Below are 21794 nucleotides of genomic sequence, written 5' to 3'. Positions count from 1 at the left end.
GGAGTTGTAGTCCCAAAACATCTGGAGGGCCGTGGTTGGGGGTGCCTGTTTTAGGAGGTTTGGAGGGCTTTCAGAATCCTAAATGTACCTCGTGATATCTTTATAATCCTGTGCCCTCAAGCTTTGCGGGTAGAATAAGGAGAAGATATTCATGGGAGTTTGTGTTTAGGTGGGTTCCAGTTTTGCTTGCAAGAAGAAATTTAGTTTATGGGGGGGGGGGTTAAGCCATATATGGGAAGTAGAGGCAGATTGGGAGAAAGGATTTGATGGCAGGCAAAGAACCTTTTATTGAGGGTGAAAGAAGAGAGTGCAAAATATGGTCTGAAGCTCAACATCAAAAAAACGAAGATCATGGCCACTGGTCCCATCTCCTCCTGGCAAATAGAAGGGGAAGAAATGGAGGCAGTGAGAGATTTTACTTTCTTGGGCTCCGTGATCACTGCAGATGGTGACAGCAGCCACGAAATTAAAAGGCGCCTGCTCCTTGGGAGAAAGGCGATGGCAATCCTAGACAGCATCTTAAAAAGCAGAGACATCACCTTGCCAACAAAGGTCCGTATAGTGAAAGCTCTGGTTTTCCCAGTAGTGATGTATGGAAGTGAGAGCTGGACCACAAAGAAGGGTGATCACCGAAGAATGGATGCTTTTGAATTCTGGTGCTGGAGGAGACTCTTGAGAGTCCCATGGACTGCAAGAAGATCCAACCTCTCCATTCTTAAGGAAATCAGCCCTGAGTGCTCACTGGAAGGACAGATCCTGAAGCTGAGGCTCCAAGACTTTGGCCACCTCCTGAGAAGAGAAGACTCCCTGGAAAAGACCCTGATGTTGGGAAAGATGGAGGGTGCAAGGAGAAGGGGACGACAGAGGACGAGATGGTGGGACAGTGTTCTCGAAGAGACCAGCATGAGTTTGACCAAACTGCGGGAGGCAGTGGAAGACAGGAGGGCCTGGCGTGCTCAGGTCCAGGGGATCACGAAGAGGCGGACACCACTAAACAACAACAATTGTTTTGGGCTTCAGTCTTGGACCTGCTCGCCCTGTGAAGCTTCTTCCTTCCCAAACGAATCCCGCAACTCCGTCCCCGTGTGCCAGTCTACTAGAAAAGTCTATGTTCTTTTCCTCCCCCCCTTTCCCTAGGCGCCCGTAAGCGGATGGCCATCTCGTGACCGGCCGCGGTGGCGGATGGGAGTTGCAGTCCCGCCTTCCGCGAGGCCCAATGTGGGGAGCCTCTTCGAGGACTACGACTCCCAGGGGCCACCGCGGGGAAACGGAGGGCGGGGGAAAGAGCGGAGGGCGGTGTTGACGCCTGTCCCGTGACCGGCCGCGGTGGCCGACGGGAGTTGCAGTTCCGCCTCCCGCGACGCCCTATGAGGAGAGCCTCTTCGAGGACTACGACTCCCAGAGGCGCACCGCGGGGAAACGGAGGGCGGGGGGAAGAGCGGAGGGCGGTGTTGGAGGCCGTCCCGTGACCGGCCGCGGTGGCCGACGGGAGTTGCAGTCCCGGCTCTCGCGACGCCCTATGAGGGGAGCCAATTCAAGGACTACGACTCCCAGAGGCGCACCGCGGGGAAGCGGAGGAAAAGAGCGGAGGGCGGTGTTGACGGCTGTCCCGTGACCGGCCGCGGTGGCCGACGGGAGTTGCAGTCCCGCCTCCCGCGACGCCCTATGAGGGGAGCCTCTTCGAGGACTACGACTCCCAGAGGCGCACCGCGGGGAAGCGGAGGGCCGGGGGAAAAGAGCGAAGGGCGGCGTTGGCGTCGGCGGCAGATGCTGGCAGAGGCGTCGGCGGAGGTAACGGACCCGGAGCCGCGGCTCCCGCTTCCCGAAACGCCCTCAGGCCCGGGGACGCCGCTGATTGGCTGGCTGGTGGGAGGGGGCGGGGCTTGCACCAGGAGCCCGGGCAAAGGGCGCGTGTTGCACGCTCGGCGCGTGTGCAAGGCGGGGGGGGGAGCTCCGTTTGCAACGGGGGCCATTGCTGGGCTGGTATCGCAATTCCTCTTTGCAGCAACAATTTCATTTGGTTTTGCAAAGTGGTGCATTGAGTTTGCTGTGCAACAGTTGGTTTGGGTATGTAAATAATATTTATTGTTGTCCTCGCCATTATTACTATTTTTATATTTGTACACTGCTCTGAGAGAAGCTCCTAGAATAGTGCAATTATATTGGTGAGATTTGACTTTGCAGCAATAATTGCTTTTGTTTCAGTTGGTTTTGCAGAGTAGTGCATTGAGTTTGCTATGCAACAGTTGGTTTGGGGTATGGAAATAATATTTATTATGGTTGTCATTATTACTACTCTTCTTGTTGTCATTTTCATTGTTACCATTCTTAGTTGGTTTTGTAGCAGTGCATTTGCTGTGCAACAGTTGGTTTTGCTATGTTTTTATAATATGTTTTAATAAATATTTATTATCCTTATCATTATATTTGTACACGGCCCTGAGAGAAGCTCATAGAATAGTGCAATTATATTGGTTAGATTTGAGTTTGCAGCAACAATTGCATTTGCTTTAGTTGTTTTTTTGCAGAATAAATGAAAACATTTATTCTGGAAGCTGCCCAGAGGTGGCTGGGGCAAGCCCATCACATGGGCGGGGTACAAACAAACACACAAACAAACAAACAAACAATTATCATCATCATTTTCATTATTATTATTATTATTAAGTTATATTTGTGCACTGCCCTGAGACAAGCTCATAAAATAGCGCAATTACATTTGCTAGACTTGACTTTGCAGCAATATTTATATTTGCTTTAGTTGGTTTTTTTGCTGCGGTGCATTGTGTTTGATATGCAACAGTTGGTTTTGCTAGTTTTTTTATTTGTACTTTGAACAACTAAATAACATTTATTTAAGCATCAGGTGTTTACTGTTTTTCTAAGCACCAGGCGTGAGTGTGTGTGTATGTGTGTGTATATAAATATATATATATGTTGTTGTTTAGTCGTGTCCGCCTCTTTGTGACCCCCTGGACCAGAGCACGCCAGGCCCTCCTGTCTTCCTCTGCCTCCCGCAGTTTGGTCAGACTCATGTTTGTAGCTTCAAGAACACTGTCCCACCATCTCGTCCTCCGTCGTCCCCTTCTCCTTGGGCCCTCCATCTTTCCCAACATCAGGGTCTTTTCCAGGGAGTCTTCTCTTCTCCTGAGGTGGCCAAAGTCTTGGAGCCTCAGCTTCAGGATCTGTCCTTCCAGTGAGCACTCAGGGCTGATTTCCTTCCGAATGGAGAGGTTGGATCTTTTTGCAGTCCATGGGACTCTCAAGAGTGCGCGGCTTGCCTGCAAACCAATGGTGGAGTTTGCTCTCTTGGTTATCTTGAATCTGGGTTCGCAGTCGTGGAAAAGCTGTTGCAAGAAGGGTTGATTCAGAGGGGGCGGAGAGTTAATTTTTTCCTTACGGGTGTGACATCTGCTGCTGAAATTTCTTTAAAGCTTCCCGTTTTCAAACAGCCTTTCTGTCTTGTATGAACATACAGTGGTCCCTTGGTTCTCAAACGCCTTGGTACTGAAACAACTTGGAACCCAAACCCGGCAAACCCGGAAGGAAGTGTTCCGGTTTGCGAACTTTTTTCGGACGGCGAACGTGCTCCGTTTTGAGTTCCACGCTTCCGTTTTGTGTGTTACGCTGAGGTCTGCCTGTTTTTGCTATTTATTTTGCATTTTTGTTTTGGCGGCTCTTTTTTATTTTGTTTTTGTGACACTGTGGAACCCAGTTCAGCTACTGACTGAATGATTGATTAATTGTGTGACGGCAGTACATTGTTTATTGCTTTCATTTTATGGCTCAATGGTCTTGTTAGATAGTAAAACTCAAGTTAAATTGCTTATTCTAGGGGTTGTTTTTAAAAGTCTGGAAAGGATTAATCCGTTTTGCATTACTTTCTATGGGAAAGCGCGCCTTGGTTTGGTTTTGGAACGGACTTCTGGAACGGATTGAGTTTGAGAACCAAGGTACCTCTGTGTGTATATATATATATATATATATATATATATATATATATATGGGGGGGTATGCTTCCTCAAGGACCCTCCAGAGAGTCAAAAGGGGAAAGGAATAAACACGCACAAACAAAACATAAATGGTAGAATGCACGAGAGGAGAGGTTTTTGCCTCGTTCATTTTGCAGGTGGAGGTCCCGGTGCTTTTCAGAGCCAGTCCTCTCCATTGGTTTACTCAGACGCAAGTCCCACTGTGTCCGACTTGAATTGAGAATCCTGGGAACTGTAGTTTGAAGGTGCTGGGACTTGTAGCTCTGGGAGGTCGGCACTCTTCCCACGGGGAGCCACGACTGTCAGAGTGGTATGAAGAGTCCTTGTCTCGTCGGAACGGTGGTTTTCCGAGGGCACAGACCTCCCAGAGCTACAGTTCCTTCCTGCCACCCTTTAACTACAGTTCCCAGGGTTCTCTGTGGCTGTTTAAAGTAGCCGAATCCTGGTAATTGTCGCTTGTAAAGGAAGCTGTGAGTCCTGGCACCTTTAAGCTGCAGTTCTGTTTATAAGAGTCATTTAAACTGCAACTAATCCAGAATGCGGCAGCTAGACTGGTGACTGGGAGCGGCCGCCGGGACCACATAACACCGGTCCTGAGAGATCTGCGTTGGCTCCCAGTACGTTTCCGAGCACAATTCAAAGTGTTGGTGCTGACCTTGAAAGCCCTAAATGGTCCAGTATACCTGAAGGAGCGTCTCCACCCCCATCGTTCAGCCCGGACACCTGGGTCCATCTCCAAGGGCCTTTTGGCGGTTCCCTCCCTGCGAGAAGCGAGGTTACAGGGAACCAGACAGAGGGCCTTCTTGGTAGTGGTGCCAGCCCTGTGGAACGCCCTCCCGTCAGATGTCAAGGAAATAAGCAGCTATCTTCTCTTTAAAAGACATCTGAAGGCAGCCCTGTTTAGGGAAGTTTTTAATATTGTTTTTGACACTTGATTGGAAGCCTCCCAGAGCGGCTGGGGAAACTCAGCCGGATGGGTGGGGTATAATAAATAAATTATTATTATTATTATTATTATTATTATTATTAAAACACACGGCGTGGGGTTGACCAATTTAAGAAGTCGGCCTAGCCTGCCTAAATCAATTTAAAATATAGCAAAAATAAAATAGTCCTTTTAAAACAGATTTAACTGAAATGGCGTTCCCTGATCAGGCCGTTCTCCGGGAATGTGACGGGTGTTGCCTTGGCTTTCGCGACCTTGGCAAGGGATGTTTTTCATTCATCCGAGATGGCAGGAAACTAGGATATCTCAAATAGACCTTTCCTTTCCTTTTTTAAGCAGAAAAACAGTTGGTGTGGGAAGACTATGCTTGGCAGCTAAATCGGCGAGCGGTTTACGCAGGGTAGAGGGGAGCGTCAGTGTGGGGCTGCCTTGGGATCATTGTGGACCCCCAGAAGTCTCCACCTCTACCTCTCTTTTAAATCAGAACCAGTGAAGGTCCTGTGTGAGGGTCTGGAGGCGGTTGGAGGATGGATGGCGGCTAACAGATTGAGGTTGAATCCTGACAAGACAGAAGGGCTGTTTTGGGGGGACAGGAGACGGGCAGGTGTGGGGGATTCCCTGGTCCTGAATGGGGTCACTGTGCCCCCAGAGGACCAGGTGCGCAGCCTGGGAGTCATTTTGGACTCACAGCTGTCCATGGAGGCGCAGGTCAATTCTGTGTCCAGGGCAGCTCCATCTGGTACTCAGGATGAGACCCTCCCTGCCCGCAGACTGTCTCGCCAGAGTGGTGCATGCTCTGGTTATCTCCCGCTTGGACTACTGCCATGCGCTCTCCGTGGGGCTGCCTTTGAAGGTGACCCGGAAACTGCAACTAATCCAGAATGCGGCAGCTAGACTGGTGACTGGGAGTGGCTGCCGGGACCACATAACACCAGTCCTGAAAGACCTACATTGGCTCCCAGTATGTTTCCGAGCACAATTCAAAGTGTTGGTGCTGACCTTGAAAGCCCTAAACGGCCTCGGTCCAGTATACCTGAAGGAGCCTCTCCACCCCCATCGTTCTGCCCGGACACTGAGGTCCAGCGCCGATGGCCTTCTGGCGGTTCCCTCGCTGCGAGAAGCCAAGTTACAGGGAACCAGGTAGAGGGCCTTCTCGGTAGTGGCGCCCTCCCTGTAGAACGCCCTCCCGTCAGATGTCAAGGAAATAAACAACTATCTCACTTTTAGAAGACATCTGAAGGCAGCCCTGTTTAGGGAAGCTTTTAATGTTTGATGTATTGCAGTATTTTAATATTTTGTTGGAAGCTGCCCAGAGTGAGTGGGGAAGCCCAGCCAGATGGGCGGGGTATAAATAAGAAATTATTATTATTATTATTATTATTATTATTATTATTATCCAAAATGTCCAGCCCACCGAATTCGTAGTGCAATAGCTGTGCAGCTGTCTTAAAACAGCCTTCTCCTGTGTAGGGATCCCCAGACGTTGGAGGGTGGCAAATTTGAGATACATTCCCTTACCGCATGGAAAAGATAGGGGGATGAATTTGTTTGGGATAGCCATTCATTCCTAAGAAGGGAATACAACTTTGTAGACGAGAAAGCGGTGTTGTCGACATTCGTCTGTCCCTCCCATTAGAGGAATGCCTCTACAGTGCTACCTCAGGTTACATACGCTTCATGTTACATGCGCTGCAGGTTACACACTCCGCCAACCCAGAAATAGTGCTTCAGGTTAAGAACTTTGCTTCAGGATGAGAACAGAAATCGGGCTCTGGCAGCAGCAGGAGGCCCCATTAGCTAAAGTGGTGCTTCAGTTTAAGAACTGTTTCAGGTTAAGAACGGCCCTCCGGAACAAAATAAGTCCTTAACCTGAGGTACCACTGTATTCAAAATAATAGAATATTCTCTGCGATTTGGGGTTTTTATGCAAGGATTCAGCACTCCCACCCTCTAGCAGAGCTGCCTCTGTTTGCTTGGCAAAAAATTAAAAATTAAAAAATGGCCGCTTCTGAGCAGAGATGGAGACACACACAAGCCTCTTTGTATTACTCTCCCTGGCTGCTTTTTGGAAAAAGGCTCCCAGCACAAAAGGGTCTTCTGTCTGCCCGGATGAAAGGAGGAGGCTGTGGCTGGTTTCTGCGGAGCGTGGCCGCGTTAACCCGCTGCGTATCGGAGTTTAAAGGCAAAGGCACCCCTGACCATTAGGTCCAGTCGTGGCCGACTCTGGGGTTGCTGCGCTCATCTCGCTTTACTGGCCGAGGGAGCCAGTGTTCAGCTTCCAGGTCATGTGGCCAGCAGGATTAAGCCGCTTCTGGCGAACCAGAGCAGCGCACGGAAACGCCGTTTACCTTCCCGCTGGAGCGGTACCTATTGATCTACTTGCACTTTGAGGTGCTTTCGAACTGCTAGGTTGGCAGGAGCAGGGACTGAGCAACGGGAGCTCACCCCGTCATTGCGGGGATTCGAACTGCCGACCTTCTGATCGGCAAGCCCTAGGCTCTGTGGTTTAACCCACAGCGCCACCCGTGTCCCATGTATCGGAGTTTACAGGTGGGCAAATTGGGGGGGAACCCAGTTACCGAAGACCCTCTTTCCGCAACCTGTTCCACTGCCAAACGATAGGAAGTTACAGTGGTACCTCAGGTTACATACGCTTCAGGTTACAGACTCCACTAACCCAGAAATAGTACCTTGGGTTAAGAACTTTGCTTCGGGATGAGAACAGAAATCGTGCAGCGGCAGCAGGAGGCCCCATTAGCTAAAGCAGTGCTTCAGGTTAAGAACAGTTTCAGGTTAAGAACGGACCTCCAGAACGAATTAAGTTCTTAACCCGAGGTACCACTGTATTCCTATTGTTTAGTCGGAATCTCTTTTCTTCTAACTTGTCTGGATCAAGGGGAGTCACAGTCTTGGCTCTATTCTGCCTTGGTCAGACCACACCTGGAGTCCTGTGTCCAGTTCTGGGCACCACAATTTAAAGTAGGATGTTGACCGGCCGGAAGTTGTGCAGAAAGAAGGTTCTGGAAACCAAGCCTGATGAGGAACGGTCGAAGGAGCTGGGTACGTTTAGCCTGGAAAAGAGGAGACTGAGAGGAGATAGGAGAGCCCTCTTCCAATATCCAAAGGGCTGTCACATGGAAGAGGGTGCAAGCTTCTTTTCTCCTGCTCTGGAGGGCAGGACTCGAACCCGTGGCTTCAGGTGACAAGAGAGGAGATTCTGACTCGACGTCAGGAACAACTTTCCGACAGTGGGAGCTGTCAGTCCATGGGATGGAAGGCAGCGATCTCTCCATCCTTGGAGGTTTTCAAGCAGAGGTTGGACAGCCATCTGTCATGGATGCTTTAGTCGAGATTCCTGAATTGTACGGGGTTGGACTGGATGACCTTTGGGGTCCCTCCGAATTGTAAAATTCTGTGATATTTCTTGACTTTAGATCATGGGTAGGCAAACTAAGGCCCGGGGGACTGATCCGGCCTAATCGCCTTCTAAATCCGGCCCACAGGCGGTCCGGAAATCAGCGTGTTTTTACATGAGTAGAATGTGTGCTTTTATTTAAAATGCATCTCTGGGTTATTTGTGGGGCAGAGGAATTTGTTCCTTCCCCCCCAAATATAGTCCGGCCCCCCACAAGGTCTGAGGGACAGTGGACCGGCCCCCTGCTGAAAAAGTTTGCTGACCCCTGCTTTAAATCACCTGCGTTGCTAGGTACCGTATTTTTCGCTCTATAACACGCACCCGACCATAACACGCACGTAGTTTTTAGAGGAGGAAAATCCGTAGGCATGCCACCCGTAGGCATTCCCTCCATAACACGCACAGACATTTCCCCTTACTTTCTAGGAGGAAAAAAGTGAGTGTTATGGTGCAAAAAATACGGTATTTGGTTCGGGGGTCGTTGAAACGCTGCGTTGCTGTTTTGTTTCTTTGCTGAGTTAGCTTGCTTTCCGTTTAGGTGGGCGTCCTCTGCCCCAAGGAAACGAGAAATGTCCTGGTGAGGCTCAGAATTTTTGTCTTTTCTCCCGTAGGGTCGACTCTGACTTGAAAACCGCCCCGTGGGAAACACCCGAAGGACAAAATGGCAGGTAATGATATTCACTTTATGGTCCAGCTCTCACTTCCATACATAAGATAATAGCTGATGCCAAGTAGAAATTATTGAGCCAAACTTGCTTCCAGTTCCTCAGGTAATCAACTGGTTTCTAATTGCGACAGAGGTCTCGGCGTCTTCGCACAGGGAGTGTTTTAGTCCCATTTGCTAATAAGCCTCTTTTCAATATTTATTATTGGGAGCAGTTGTCGAGTCTCGCTCAAAGTAAAGTTGTGAGCCTTGTGAGGCTATAAGGTAAAGGGACCCCTGACCATTAGGTCCAGTCGCGGCCGACTCTGGGGTTGCGGCGCTCATCTCGCTTTACTGGCCGAGGGAGCCAGCGTACAGCTTCCAGGTCATGTGGCCAGCAGGACTAAGCCGCTTCTGGCGAACCAGAGCAGCGCACGGAAACGCCGTTTACCTTCCCACCGGAGGGGTACCTATTTATCTACTTGCACTTTGAGGTGCTTTTGAACTGCTAGGTCGGCAGGAGCAGGGACTGAGCAACGGGAGCTCACCCCGTCATTGCGGGGATTCGAACTGTTGACCTTCTGATCGGCAAGTCCTAGGCTCTGTGGTTTAACCCACAGCGACTCATTAATAATGCCTCTCATTCGGGGGGGGGGGGGCTGGAAGAGAGCCCAGCTTTTCCTTTCCTGCAACTTCATGCAACCTCACGGCGGAGGTTGTTAGTCCGATAAAATAGAGCATAGATCGCAGCTTTGAGAAGAGCTGTAATAAAGCATTGAAAGGTAGAACGGGGAGGCAGATAAACTGGTGCCAAGAAATAGATTGGGAGCGCAAATCTTGCCTTCAGTTAGGGAGTATCCAGATTCACCATGTCTCCGGAACCGGTTCCTATCTGTTTTCAGGGATTTTTGAGTCGCCGGCTTAACCTTCCAGCGGCGAAAGCGACGTTTCGCAAACCCCAAAACCTCTTTTCCCGACTTTGGTTTTTCTCGTTCCTTTCCCAGAGAAAGTCAACAACTTCCCTCCGCTTCCCAAATTCATCCCGCTGAAGCCGTGCTTCTACCAGAACTTTGCCGACGAGATTCCCATCGATCATCAGACGCTGGTGAGACGGATCTATCACTTATGGATCTGTAAGTTTCCCCCGGGGGGGAAAAACGACATTCAGGGTGGATAAAAAGCAATGTTTTTGGTTTTTTTTAAGTACCGTATTTTTTGCTCTATAAGACGCACCAGACCACAAAACACACCTAGTTTTTGGAGGAGGAGAACAAGAAAAAAAAATATTCTGAATCTCAGCAGCCAGAACAGCAAGAGGGATAGCGGCGCAGTGAAAGCAGCAATCCCTCTTGCTGTTCTGGCTTCTGGGATAGCTGCGCAGCCTGCATTCGCTCCATAAGACGCACACACATTTCCCCTTACTTTTTAGGAGGGGAAAAGTGAGTCTTATAGAGCAAAAAATACGGTAAATAAAAAAATGGGATTTTTAAAAATTTAAATCGGGATTTTAAAAATAAAATGCTTTTGAAGGAAAAATCTTTCTAAAGGTAGTTTTCAATTAAAGTTACATGACTTTTGTCTTCTGGGTTTCTGGGGGGGTTTTCCTGTTAATAATAATTTATAATAATAATAATAATTTATTATTTATACCCTGCCCATCTGGCTGAGTTTCCCCAGCCGCTCTGGGCGGCTTCCAATCAAGTGTTAAAAACAATACAGCTTTAAATATTAAAAAATTCCCTAAACAGGGCTGCCTTCAGATGTCTTTTAAAGATAGGATAGCTGCTTATTTCCTTCACATCTGAAGGGAGGGTGTTCCACAGGGCGGGCGCCACCACCGAGAAGGCCCTCTATTGTTATTCTGTCTCTCACAGCTGCAATAAACCTACCGTTAAAATTGGGGACTGGTCATTTCTTCGTCAGAGGGCAAACGGGCAAATTTAGCAGGGGATCAAATACTCTCCCCCCCCCCCTCGCTGTATTAAAATAAAATGCGAAATCAGGGAGAGTCAGAAAACCCATTAGTCGAGGTTGACAGAAGTCCTAGGCTGTGGTAGCCAAAGGTTTGTTATGTTGTATAAGATGGGATGTTATGTTTGGAAAACATGTGCAAAAACCTATAAAAATTATATACATACAGTGGTAACTCGGGTTAAGTACTTAATTCGTTTCGGAGGTCCGTTCTTAACCTGAAACTGTTCTTAACCTGAAGCGCCACTTTAGCTAATGGGGCCTCCCGTTGCTGCCACACGATTTCTGTTCTCATCCTGAAGCAAAGTTCTTAACCTGAAGCCCTATTTCTGGGTTAGCGGAGTCTGTAACCTGAAGCGTATGTAACCCAAGATACCACTGTATATAAAATAGAAAAAGGAATTTGCAGCTGTGTCCCTTAAGGGAGTCGAACCCGCAACCGTGGCGTTAAATCTGCACCACGCCCAGCCAACTGAGCTATCCAAACCCTTAGGACATTTCTTTCCCTTTTTTTCTCTCTCCTGTCTTCTACAGTCTATTGCATCACCTTGGGCGTCAATCTCATCGCCTGCCTGGCCTGGTGGATCGCCGGCGGTTCCGGGGCCAACTTCGGCTTGGCGCTCCTCTGGCTGCTCGCTTTCAGCCCCTGCGGTTACGTCTGCTGGTTCCGGCCGGTCTACAAAGCCTTTAGGTAAATGGCCCGTCCATCGGCATTTAAGGTAAAGGTAAAGGGACCCCTGACCATTAGGTCCAGTTGTGGACGACTCTGGGGTTGCGGCGCTCATCTTGCTTTATTGGCCGAGGGAATCGGCGTACAGCTTCCGGGTCATGTGGCCAGCAGGACTAAGCCGCTTCTGGCGAACCAGAGCAGCGCACGGAAACACCGTTTACCTTCCTGCCGAAGCGGGACCTATTGATCTGCTTGCACTTTGACGTGCTTTCGAACTGCTAGGTTGGCAGGAGCAGGGACCGAGCAACGGGAGCTCACCCCGTCATTGCGGGGATTTGAACCGCCGACCTTCTGATCGGCAAGTCCTAGGCTCTGTGGTTTAACCCACAGCGCCACCTGCGTCCCTCCACCTGCATTTATCTCCTCCTTATGTTGCTAAGAGCCCTGTGGGTGGGCTCCTTTTGTTGTCTTTTAAAAACCTCTGCAAGGAGAAATCTAGTCCATCAAGAAACTGGCTCCGCAACTGTTGCCTTTCTCCTTGCGGCGTTCTGAAGCAGCGTCTTCTGTACTCGCTGCCTTACAAAACCGCAATAAAACATCAAACTTTAAATAATAATATTTATTATTCTTTTATATTATTTATACCCCGCCCATCCGGCTAGGATGCAGCCTTTCTGAACTGCCGGAGAGAACGTTTACCGTATTTTTCACTCTATAAGACGCACCAGACCACGAGACGCACCTAGTTTTTGGAGGAGGAAAACAAGAAAAAAAATATTCTGAATCTCAGAAGCCAGAACAGCAAGAGGGATCGCTGTGCAGTGAAAGCAGCAATCCCTCTTGCTGTTCTGGCTTCTGGGATAGCTGCGCAGCCTGCATTCGCTCCATAAGACGCACACGCATTTCCCCTTACTTTTTAGGAGGAAAAAAGTGAGTCTTATAGAGCAAAAAATACGGTAATATTTTTATTTCTGTCTATTTGCATTTCTATTACATTTCAAAATTCATACATATTCGGGGGGGGGGGGAACGTAGGACTTCCCTTCCTCTCTTTCCTCTTATTTCCCCCTTCCCAAACCTTTATTTTCTCCTCTCCTGATCTCTTAATTCAAACTTACTGTCGAACTAAACTCACAGCCTAATAAACCAATTATTAGCTGGCTTCCGTTCTTGTTTTTTGCTATATCCAACAAATTGTGAAGTCACAATAAAACATCAAACTCTTAACAACAACAACAACAGCAATTTTTTAATTTTTTATACCCCACCCACCTGGCTGGGCTTCCCCAGCCACTCTGGGCAGCTCCCAACAGACTATTAAAAATACAAAAAAATATATCCAACATAAAATATCTCTAAGCAGGGCTGCCTTCAGATGTCTTCTAAAAGTCCAATCGTTATCTCCTTGACATCTGGCGGGAAGGCATTCCACAGGACGGGTGCCACCACCGAGAAGGCCCTCTCTCTGCAATGTTTTCGTCCATTTGAAGACTCCTGGCCTGCGCTGAATCCTCTCTCTTTTCCATTTCCTCCCGCAGGTCAGACAGCTCTTTTAACTTCATGGCTTTCTTCTTTGTCTTCGGAGCCCAGTTCGTCCTGACCGTCATTCAAGCCGTCGGCATCGGCGGCTGGGGAGCGTGGTAAGTTTATTCGTTTCTGAAAAGATTGAGGATACACAGCCGTACTTTGGAAGTCGGGCGGCCGAGTTCCCGGACGTTTTGGCTCCCGGACGTCGCAAACCCGGAAGTGAGTGTTCCGGTTTGCGAACCATTTTTGGAAGCCGAACGTCCGGCGCGGCTTCCGATTCGCTGCCGGAGCTTCCTGCAGCCAATCGGAAGCCCCGCCAGATGTTCGGGTTCTAAAGAACATTCACAAACTGGAACACTTACTTCCGGTTTGCGCCGTTCGGAAGCCAAAATGTCCAAGTACCAAGGCGTTCGGAATCCGAGGTATGAATCGTCAGAACTCAACTCCCGCGTGCTCTGGCTCTCACAAGATCTCCTGGGGCCGCACGAATCCCCGCGAGATCTCTCACGGGAGCACCCCAGACCCGTCGAGAGAAAGAGGGCCTTGCTTCCCCAAGCAAGGTCCTCTCCTCTCCTCGCGTCGCATTGAAGTTGTGGGATGCCGGCTGGCCGGACTTCGACAATGCACAGTTGAAAATCAATGTGTTTTAAGCAGACATTTCCCAATGGATCTTCATATGTGTGGTGGAAACATAATAATAATAATTTATTATTTATACCCCGCCTATCTGGCTGAGCTTCCCCAGCTACTCTGAGCGGTTCCCAATCAAGTGTTAAAAACAATACAGCATTAAACATTAAAAACTTCCCTAAACAGGGCTGCCTTCAGATGTCTTTTAAAGAGAAGATAGCTGCTTATTTCCTTGACATCTGATGGGAGGGCGTTCCACAGGGCGGGCGCCACCACCGAGAAGGCCCTCTGCCTGGTTTCCTGCAACCTCGCTTCTCGCAGGGAGGGAACCGCCAAATGACCCTCGGGAGATGGACCCCGGTGTCTGGGCTGGACGATGGGGGTGGAGATGCTCCTTCAGGGATACTGGGCTGTATAGGTCTTTGAAGGTCAGCACCAGCCCTTTGAATTCTGCTCGGAAACGTCCTGGGAGCCAATGCAGATCTCTCAGGACCGGTGTTATGTGGTCCCGGCGGCCGCTCCCAGTCCCCAGTCTAGCTGCCGCATTCTGGAACATCTTAAGGAGCTGTCCTTCTGGGTTAGGCGAGAGGGCCCCATAGATCAGCTCGCTCTCTGCGTCGTCGTCTTCACACATCACAAATAATATTCCCTCCAAGACGAGAAAGAAGAATATCTCACGGCTTACGATGGGCCTCTAGCCCGGAGCAAGCCTTGTTGAGCCTGACAGGGGCTGTAGGACAGACAGACGGACGCCCAAGCAGGTTTGGGCATGGATAGGATTTGCGCCACTTAGTGATTTCCAAATGGCACCAGTTTGATGTCCTAAGACTCCCGCTCTCCTTGCTGAAAATCAGAGCCAGGAAGCTTTTATGAGAAGGTCTGCCCCGTTTTTCGCATCATTTTCGGGAGCCTCCGCTCATGCAAATAGTTGTGAGAGGAGGAGAAAGAAGCCTTGGATTACTATTTTTTTTTGTTACGTGCCCAAGAACGGCGCTGCCCGTTCTCGATCTCTGCCATTCCTTTGAGGCCGCAGCGGTGAGAGAGAATTTAAGATACGTTGTGGGGGAAGCGCTAAAAATGGAGGAAGTCCCCGCAGGTGGAAAACCAGAATATCTCTCTTTGCTCAATTTCTGCATGCAGGGATTTGTTTCGGGGCGACCAGGGGAAACACTGAAATGTTGACTCCAGGGGGGAAAGAGGGTGCTTTTCTTGGAAGTCTGGATCGGTTGAGGACTTTGGGGCTGCGTATGTTTTTTTTGATGCTCGCCTGCTACTCATTCGTGTCTCAAACACCAACCTACCTGAGCTAGACTAGGAAGGCCTTTGGCCTTGTCCCCGGGGAACTGCTGAAAATCAGAGCCAGGAATCTTTTACGAGAAGGTCTGCGCCAGAATGCAAGCTTCCCCATTCAGCAGTGACCGGATGCCCTTTTCTTCTCTTCCAGCGGTTGGCTTGCGGCCGTGACGTTCTTTGGCACGAGCGTCGGCGCTGCCGTCATCATGCTCATCCCGGCGATCATGTTCACGTTTTCAGCACTGGTGATGCTGGTTTGCCTTCTGCGGGTAAGCGAGGTTTCGTTTAAATTGCTGTTACGGAAACGGTTGTTTTTCTCCTTCCAATAAAGCAGAGCGGAAAAGTTGCCTAAATGTAAACAGTTAACTTGTTAAACCTCACAATCACTTCATAGTAAATTACGTATTTCTAGTGAAGGTAAAGGGACGCGGGTGGCGCTGTGGGTAAAAGCCTCAGCGCCTAGGGCTTGCCGATCGCAAGGTCGGCGGTTCGAATCCCCGCAATGACGGGGTGAGCTCCCGTTGCTCGGTCCCTGCTCCTGCCCACCTAGCAGTTCGAAAGCACCCCTAAGTGCAAGTAGATAAATAGGTACCGCTTTATAGCAGGAAGGTAAATGGGGTTTCCGTGTGCTGTGCTGGTGCCGGTTCGCCAGAGCAGCTTCGTCACGCTGGCCACATGACCTGGAAGTGTCTGCGGACAGCGCTGGCCCCCGGCCTCTTAAGTGAGATGGGCGCACAACCCTAGAGTCAGAAACGACTGGCCCGTACGGGCAGGGGTACCTTTTAGTAAAGGTAAAGGGACCCCTGACCATTAGGTCCAGTCGTGGCCAACTCTGGGGTTTCGGCGCTCATCTCGCTTTATTGGCCGAGGGAGCCGGCGTACAGCTTCCGGGTCATGTGGCCAGCAGGAGTAAGCCGCTTCTGGCGAACCAGAGCAGCGCACGGAAACGCCGTTTACCTTCCCGCCGGAGCGGTACCTATTTATCTACTTGCACTTTGACGTGCTTTTGAACTGCTAGGTGGGCAGGAGCAGGGACCGAGCAACGGGAGCTCACCCCGTCGCAGGGATTCGAACCGCCGACCTTCTGATCGGCAAGCCCAACAGGCTCAGTGGTTTAACCCACAGCACCACCCGCGTCCCACGTATTTCTAGTAGTACCACCAAATCAGCAATTTTTGATATAGCTGTGAAAACTGCTCTGAAAATGTATGATTCCAAAAATGCAATCTTCACCTGCTTGTAAATGTGAAGATTTATACCAGCAAGGATGAGTCTTTCTGTAAAAATATATATGATTTAATTCAAGTCTTACCGACTGGAGTCTGACTGGGGTTGGGGCATGCACAAAAGGGTGTGTGTGTGTGTGTGCCATAGCTGTCAACTTTTCCCTTTTCTTGCGAGGAATCCTATTCAGAATAAGGGTAAAGGGACTCCTGACCGTTAGGTCCAGTCATGGCCGACTCTGGGGTTGCAGCACTCATCTCGCTTTACTGGCTGAGGGAGCCGGCGTACAGCTTCCGGTCATGTGGCCAGCAGGACTAAGCCGCTTCTGGCGAACCAGAGCGGCGCCCGAAAACACCATTTACCTTCCCACCGGAGTGGTACCTATTGATATACTTGTACTGGCGTGCTTTCAAACTGCTAGGTGGGCAGGAGCAGGGACTGAGCAACGGGAGCTTACCCCGTCGCGGGGATTCGAACCGCCGACCTTCCGATCGGCAAGCCCTAGGCTGTGTGGTTTAACCCACAGTGCCACAATTTCCCTTAAAAAAAGGGAAACGTTGACAGCCATGGTGTTTGCAATCACACGCGCTACTTTTAGCTGGTAACGGGGAATATTCCATAGTTTTTGGCACTTCCCGGAAGCGCTGTCCGCGGGGCTTTGAGTTCGAGATGCTCCCGTTTTGACCTGCCTTTTAAACTCCCCTCCCTCTCCGAAATCAGGTCCACCGGCTGTACCGTGGCGGCGGCGGAAGCTTCCAGAAAGCTCAGGATGAGTGGCAGACCGGGTCGTGGCGGGACCCCCCGAGCCGGGAAGCTCAATTCAGCAACTTCTCTGGGAACAGTCTCCCTGAGTACCCGACCGTCCCCAACTACCCTCCCGGAGGCAGGTGGCCGTGAGTTCGAAATCAGCTCCCGTCAGACTTGCGCCCGGATCGTTTGTTTTTTCGGATGGCTGTGCAAATTTTTATTTTTACATCTTGCAGTTTTTGTGGATTTTAAAAATAATTCTGGGTGGAAGAATAACACGCACGACGTCCGTCGTCTTTGCCCTGGTCCCCCCCCCCCCATCTATCTTTTTGTTTCAAATCATCTCAATGTTATCTTTGCCTTTTTGGCGACCGCAGAAGAACTTGGAGGACCTTGCTGGTTTGGAACTGCAGGAAGCGTGGCTCTTGCCCTTGAGGGATGTGAGCTGCCATTTCTATTCCTCTATTCTCCCTGTGTCCATTCTCACTTTTTTGCCAATGGATGAACGACACAGGCCCGGGGGAAAAGTCACGTCCTTAAACCTTCCTAAAATCTACCTTTGCAGTCCACCTTTTGCCTAAGAGAGCAACGGATCACCGCCACCTTCTTCGCCTGCGGGCTGTTTTGCATTTTTCGCATCATTTTCGGGAGACTCCGCTCATGCAAATAGTTGTGAGAGGAGGAGAAAGAAGCCTTTGATTACTATTACTTTATTTTTTTTGTTATGTGCCCAAGAACGGCTTTGCCCATTGTCTGCCATTCCTTTGAGGCCGCAGCGATGAGAGAGAACATAAGATAACATTGTGGGGGAAGCGCAAAAAACTGAGGAAATCCCCGCAGGTGGAAAACCAGAATCTCTCTCTGTGCTCAATTTCTGGATGCAGGGATTTGTTTTGGGGCGACCGGGGGAAACGCTGAAATGTTAACTCCAGGGGGAAAAGAGGGTGTTTTTCTTGGAAGTCTTGATTGGTTGAGGACTTTAGGGATGTGTATGTTTTTTCGATGCTTGCCTGCTACTCATTCCCGTCCCAAACGCCAACTTACCTGAGCTAGATGAGGAAGACCCCGCGTTTGGCTTGTGAACCCCCAAACGGTAGTGGGCTTCTCTCTTCGGTTCTGGCGGATCGCATCCCAGCAGATTTCAGCAAAGCTTCGCCTTCCGAGTTTCCACTTTGGGGCTGAATCGGGCCCATGGCCGCCAGCTGCGACCCCCAGCCACCCACGCTATAAGCAGGAAGCAGTGAGGTGAACTGGGCCTGCTCCACAAATCCTGAACAGCACTTAACATACTTCCACCCAAATATCACAGCAGCCTTGATCCCCACAGGACTGGGTGACGGTGCCTATGGGGTGGGGGCCTTCTCCTGCCTTTACTCCCTCTTGGAAACCCACCTGGCTTTTGGCTTTGACTCTCAGCATAACCGAGATAGAACTGAACCCCTCGGCCGAAAATTTCATTTTGGAACCAGCAAACGCTGTATGTCCCCCCAGAATTTTGCTTTCCTTTATTCCTCTGTCCGCACCGTCCATTAAAAACACCGTGGGACCACTTCAAACCTCCATGGCTTTCCCCCTCCACCCCCGCCAAAGAATCCCGGGAGTTATAGCTTGCAGAGGCCGCCGGGGGTTGCTTCCCTGCGTTCTCTTTGTGGAGCTACAGTTTGCCAGTTAGCGCCTCTTGGAGGGGGAGTTTGGGAACGGTAGTTGGGTGCGGGGGGAGGCAGGCACCTCCGAACAATTCCCGGCGCCCTTCGCGAACTATAACTCCCAGGATTACTTTCGGGGAAGCCACGAACTGTTTACGAAGTGGCACCGCCGTGCTTTAAATGTGTGGTGCACGCATGCTGTTTTTATATTTTGCAAACAGCTGCATTGTGTGGTTTTTTTTGGGGGGGGGGGGCTCATTTTCGCCTCCCCACGCCTTGCCAGAATCGAAACGCGCCCGTTTGTTTCCTTGTCTCGCCTTAGCTATTCTGCTCCCCCCTTTGAGGAGCAGAATTAGAATGCATTAACCAGGAACTTTCCTGGGGGGTACGTGGGTTTCTTAAAACACCCAGAGCCCTTGTGGGGGGGGGCGGCTGGGTGGAAACTACGAATGTGAAAACTTTTTTTACGGGACGGAGCAGGAATTGGGGCAGGGCTAAAAAGCAGGGTGGTCTTTTATGCCCCCTAAACGTTCAAAGAAGTATCGTGTCCCCTTTAAGCAGTCCTGGCTTCTCCTAAAGACCCCCGGGAACTGTAGTTTGTCTGGGGGCACCCTGTGTGCTTAGGAGTCCCCGATTCCCTTCAGCCCCCCGCGAGTTCCCTAGGCAAGATCATTAAACCGCCCAGCGAGTGGACTAGGGCTTGCCTAACCACAACACCCTGGGGAGAACTATAGTTCCCAAGATGCCTTGGTTTTGGGAAGACTGTTTAGAGCAGTCAAAACTGCCTTAAAGTTCCGTGCAGACTTTAGTGTTGGGGTCAGCGGTCTTTTAACGACATGTGCCTTACCGGATTGCAAAAAAAAAATCCCTTCCGTTGTAACTTGATTTTGCTCTTATTTTCCTTGCTACGGGGTGTGTGTTTTTGTTTACACCTGAGGAGGGGGGGCGTTCCTCCCCTTCTTACTCGAAAGGACCAACGTCTTGTAAATATACTCTGAACTTCTCCCCTCTCTCGCGAAATCTTGCACCGGGCAACCCGAAAGTCGCGGGGGTCCGAAAACCTCCTTACGGGGCGGCGACCCTCAACTCAAGAGTCTGCAAACCCAGCCTGTTTTGCACTGGGGGCAAGGAACCTGGCTGCCCCCCTCCCCACCCCAGATAAGGATGGGCTCCATCTTTGACCGTGGGGCCAGGGCGGCAGTCGTCGCCCCCCCAACATTGCCTCTCTCATAAATAGAGACGTTCCTACATATCTTGCAAACAGAGCCATTCCTCTCGCACACTACGGAATACTTTGGGGGGATGTGGGGAGCCCCCCAGATTCAGACCCCAAAGACTCCTTAAGGTGTGTCGTCTGTCTGTCCCCCTACCTCCCCGTTTCCTGGCGTTCCAAGCCCGGCCACGGTTTCCTCAAATCAGCCTTTCTCAACATCCCCAGGTGTTGTTGCACTGCAACTCCCATCACCCCTCGCTAGCAAGGCCGGAGCTCAGGGACAATGGGAGTTGTAGTCCAACAACATCTGGGGACCCACAGGTTGAGAACCGCCCGGACGTCACCTGCCATACCTTAAAGCTGGCATCCCCAACCTTCGGCCCTCCAGATGTTTTGGACAACATGAGAACCGCTGCCTTAAATCAACACCTGCAATTATTACGATTATTTTGCAGCTCCCCCCCCCCAAATGCCAAAGGCCAGCCGTTTCGAACCCCCCTGTCGCTTTCTCCTGAACCCCTTTCTCCTATGGAGTTTTTTTTGGGGGGGGGGGTCGAAGGAGCATCCGGGTGCTTATAAGACGCCTGCGGAATTGACGGGGCGGTCGCCCCACCTCCCCGAGTTGGCAGCCAGGTGCCTGGATCGTGGCCCCTTCGGAGCCCCCCCCCCCAATCGGGGAGGGGGAAGCTCTTTGCTAATAGGGGTGCTGAGCGACCTCTGAGCTGTTAAGCGGCGGGTTCCAATTCTGCTTGGTTGCAGAATTATGTTAAAAAAAAAAACCCCAACCACATCGCTTTCCCATCTCGCTCCTCCAGTGTAAAGCCAAGTTTCTGGACTCTACTGTTTCATTTTGGGGGAGAAGTCTCCCCCCATTTATACAAAACAAACCTAGTGAACTCCTTAGAAGGAGAGACTTGGATTTTTGGGGGGTCCACGTTCCGCACACCGGGGGTGTTGTGGTTGTGTGTGTGGTTTTTTACATTACCAAGCCAAGGCGGCAAACGTTCGCCAAATACTCCCTAGAAATCTAGGAGGGAGACCCACAAAACTGTCCTGTGTTTTCCTCGCTCCTGCACCCTTTTTTATTGACCCCAGGGAACCCTGGAAATTGTAGTCTTTTCGACGCCATGCCCCCCACATTCAAGATCTCTGTCTCTCCCCCAAAACGAAAAACCACCCTTTTTTCTAGCATCGCAGATCCACCTTCGGAGCCACGTGCGATCTGTTTTTCTTAAATCTCAAAAACTGGATCTCCACGCAGAGTGTACGGTCTCCCGTTGTCGTCTTAAAATAACCTACCGATAACACTCTTTTTGTTGTTGTTTAATAAACAGGAAAATACGTTTGTAACACCATGTTTACACAAGGGAACTAACTGATGCCTTTCTTTGGAGGGGCGGGTAAGTGAGGGTGGGTTCTCAACTCTACCAACTCTCTATCCGTCACGTTGGTTTTTTATTTTGCATCGCGGAATGATCTCGTTGGGCGATTTTTGGTGACTTTAAAAATAAAAACGGAATTAAAAGTTTGCCTACTGGAAAGGAAGAGCCTCTGTGTGTTTTGTGCGATGATTAAATGGACGGGAAATTCAGGGAGGGTCCTGCAGCAGGATCAGGCCCAAGAGGACTCATCTGGTTCCGCATCCTCAGATTGGGCAACGAAGATGACCGTACGCTTCCCGCAGACTGTCTGGCCAGAGTGGTGCATGCTCTGGTTATCTCCCGCTTGGACTACTGCAATGCGCTCTACGTGGGTCTGCCTTTGAAGGTGACCAGGAAACTGCAATTAATCCAGAATGCGGCAGCTGGACTGGGGACTGGGAGCGGCCACGGGACCACATAACACCGGTCCTGAAAGACCTGCATTGGCTCCCAGGA

The 21794-nt window shown here is 50.3% G+C and overlaps 1 protein-coding gene across 2 annotated transcripts; it reads left to right on the top strand.

Moving 5' to 3' along the window:
• The first annotated feature begins 1641 nt into the window (after window positions 1–1641).
• On the top strand, window positions 1642–21458 carry SCAMP4 (secretory carrier membrane protein 4). 2 transcript variants are annotated; one of them, XM_080989244.1, is made up of 7 exons: window positions 1642–1791; window positions 8965–9021; window positions 10001–10129; window positions 11502–11658; window positions 13176–13277; window positions 15239–15356; window positions 17032–21458. In XM_080989244.1, the coding sequence occupies exons 2-7, from the start codon at window positions 9015–9017 to the stop codon at window positions 17206–17208; spliced, it is 690 nt and encodes a 229-aa protein (XP_080845370.1). In that variant the 5' UTR covers window positions 1642–1791; window positions 8965–9014; the 3' UTR covers window positions 17209–21458. The 2 variants fall into 2 exon arrangements, with proteins under 2 accessions (XP_080845370.1, XP_080845371.1); XM_080989245.1 differs by lacking the exon at window positions 1642–1791 and adding an exon at window positions 2027–2067.
• The last annotated feature ends 336 nt before the right edge of the window (window positions 21459–21794 follow it).

Source organism: Podarcis pityusensis, assembly GCF_964106645.2.
Source record: "Podarcis pityusensis genome assembly, chromosome: 18".
NCBI lineage: Eukaryota > Metazoa > Chordata > Lepidosauria > Squamata > Lacertidae > Podarcis > Podarcis pityusensis.
This window is presented reverse-complemented; position numbering and strand designations above follow the sequence as displayed.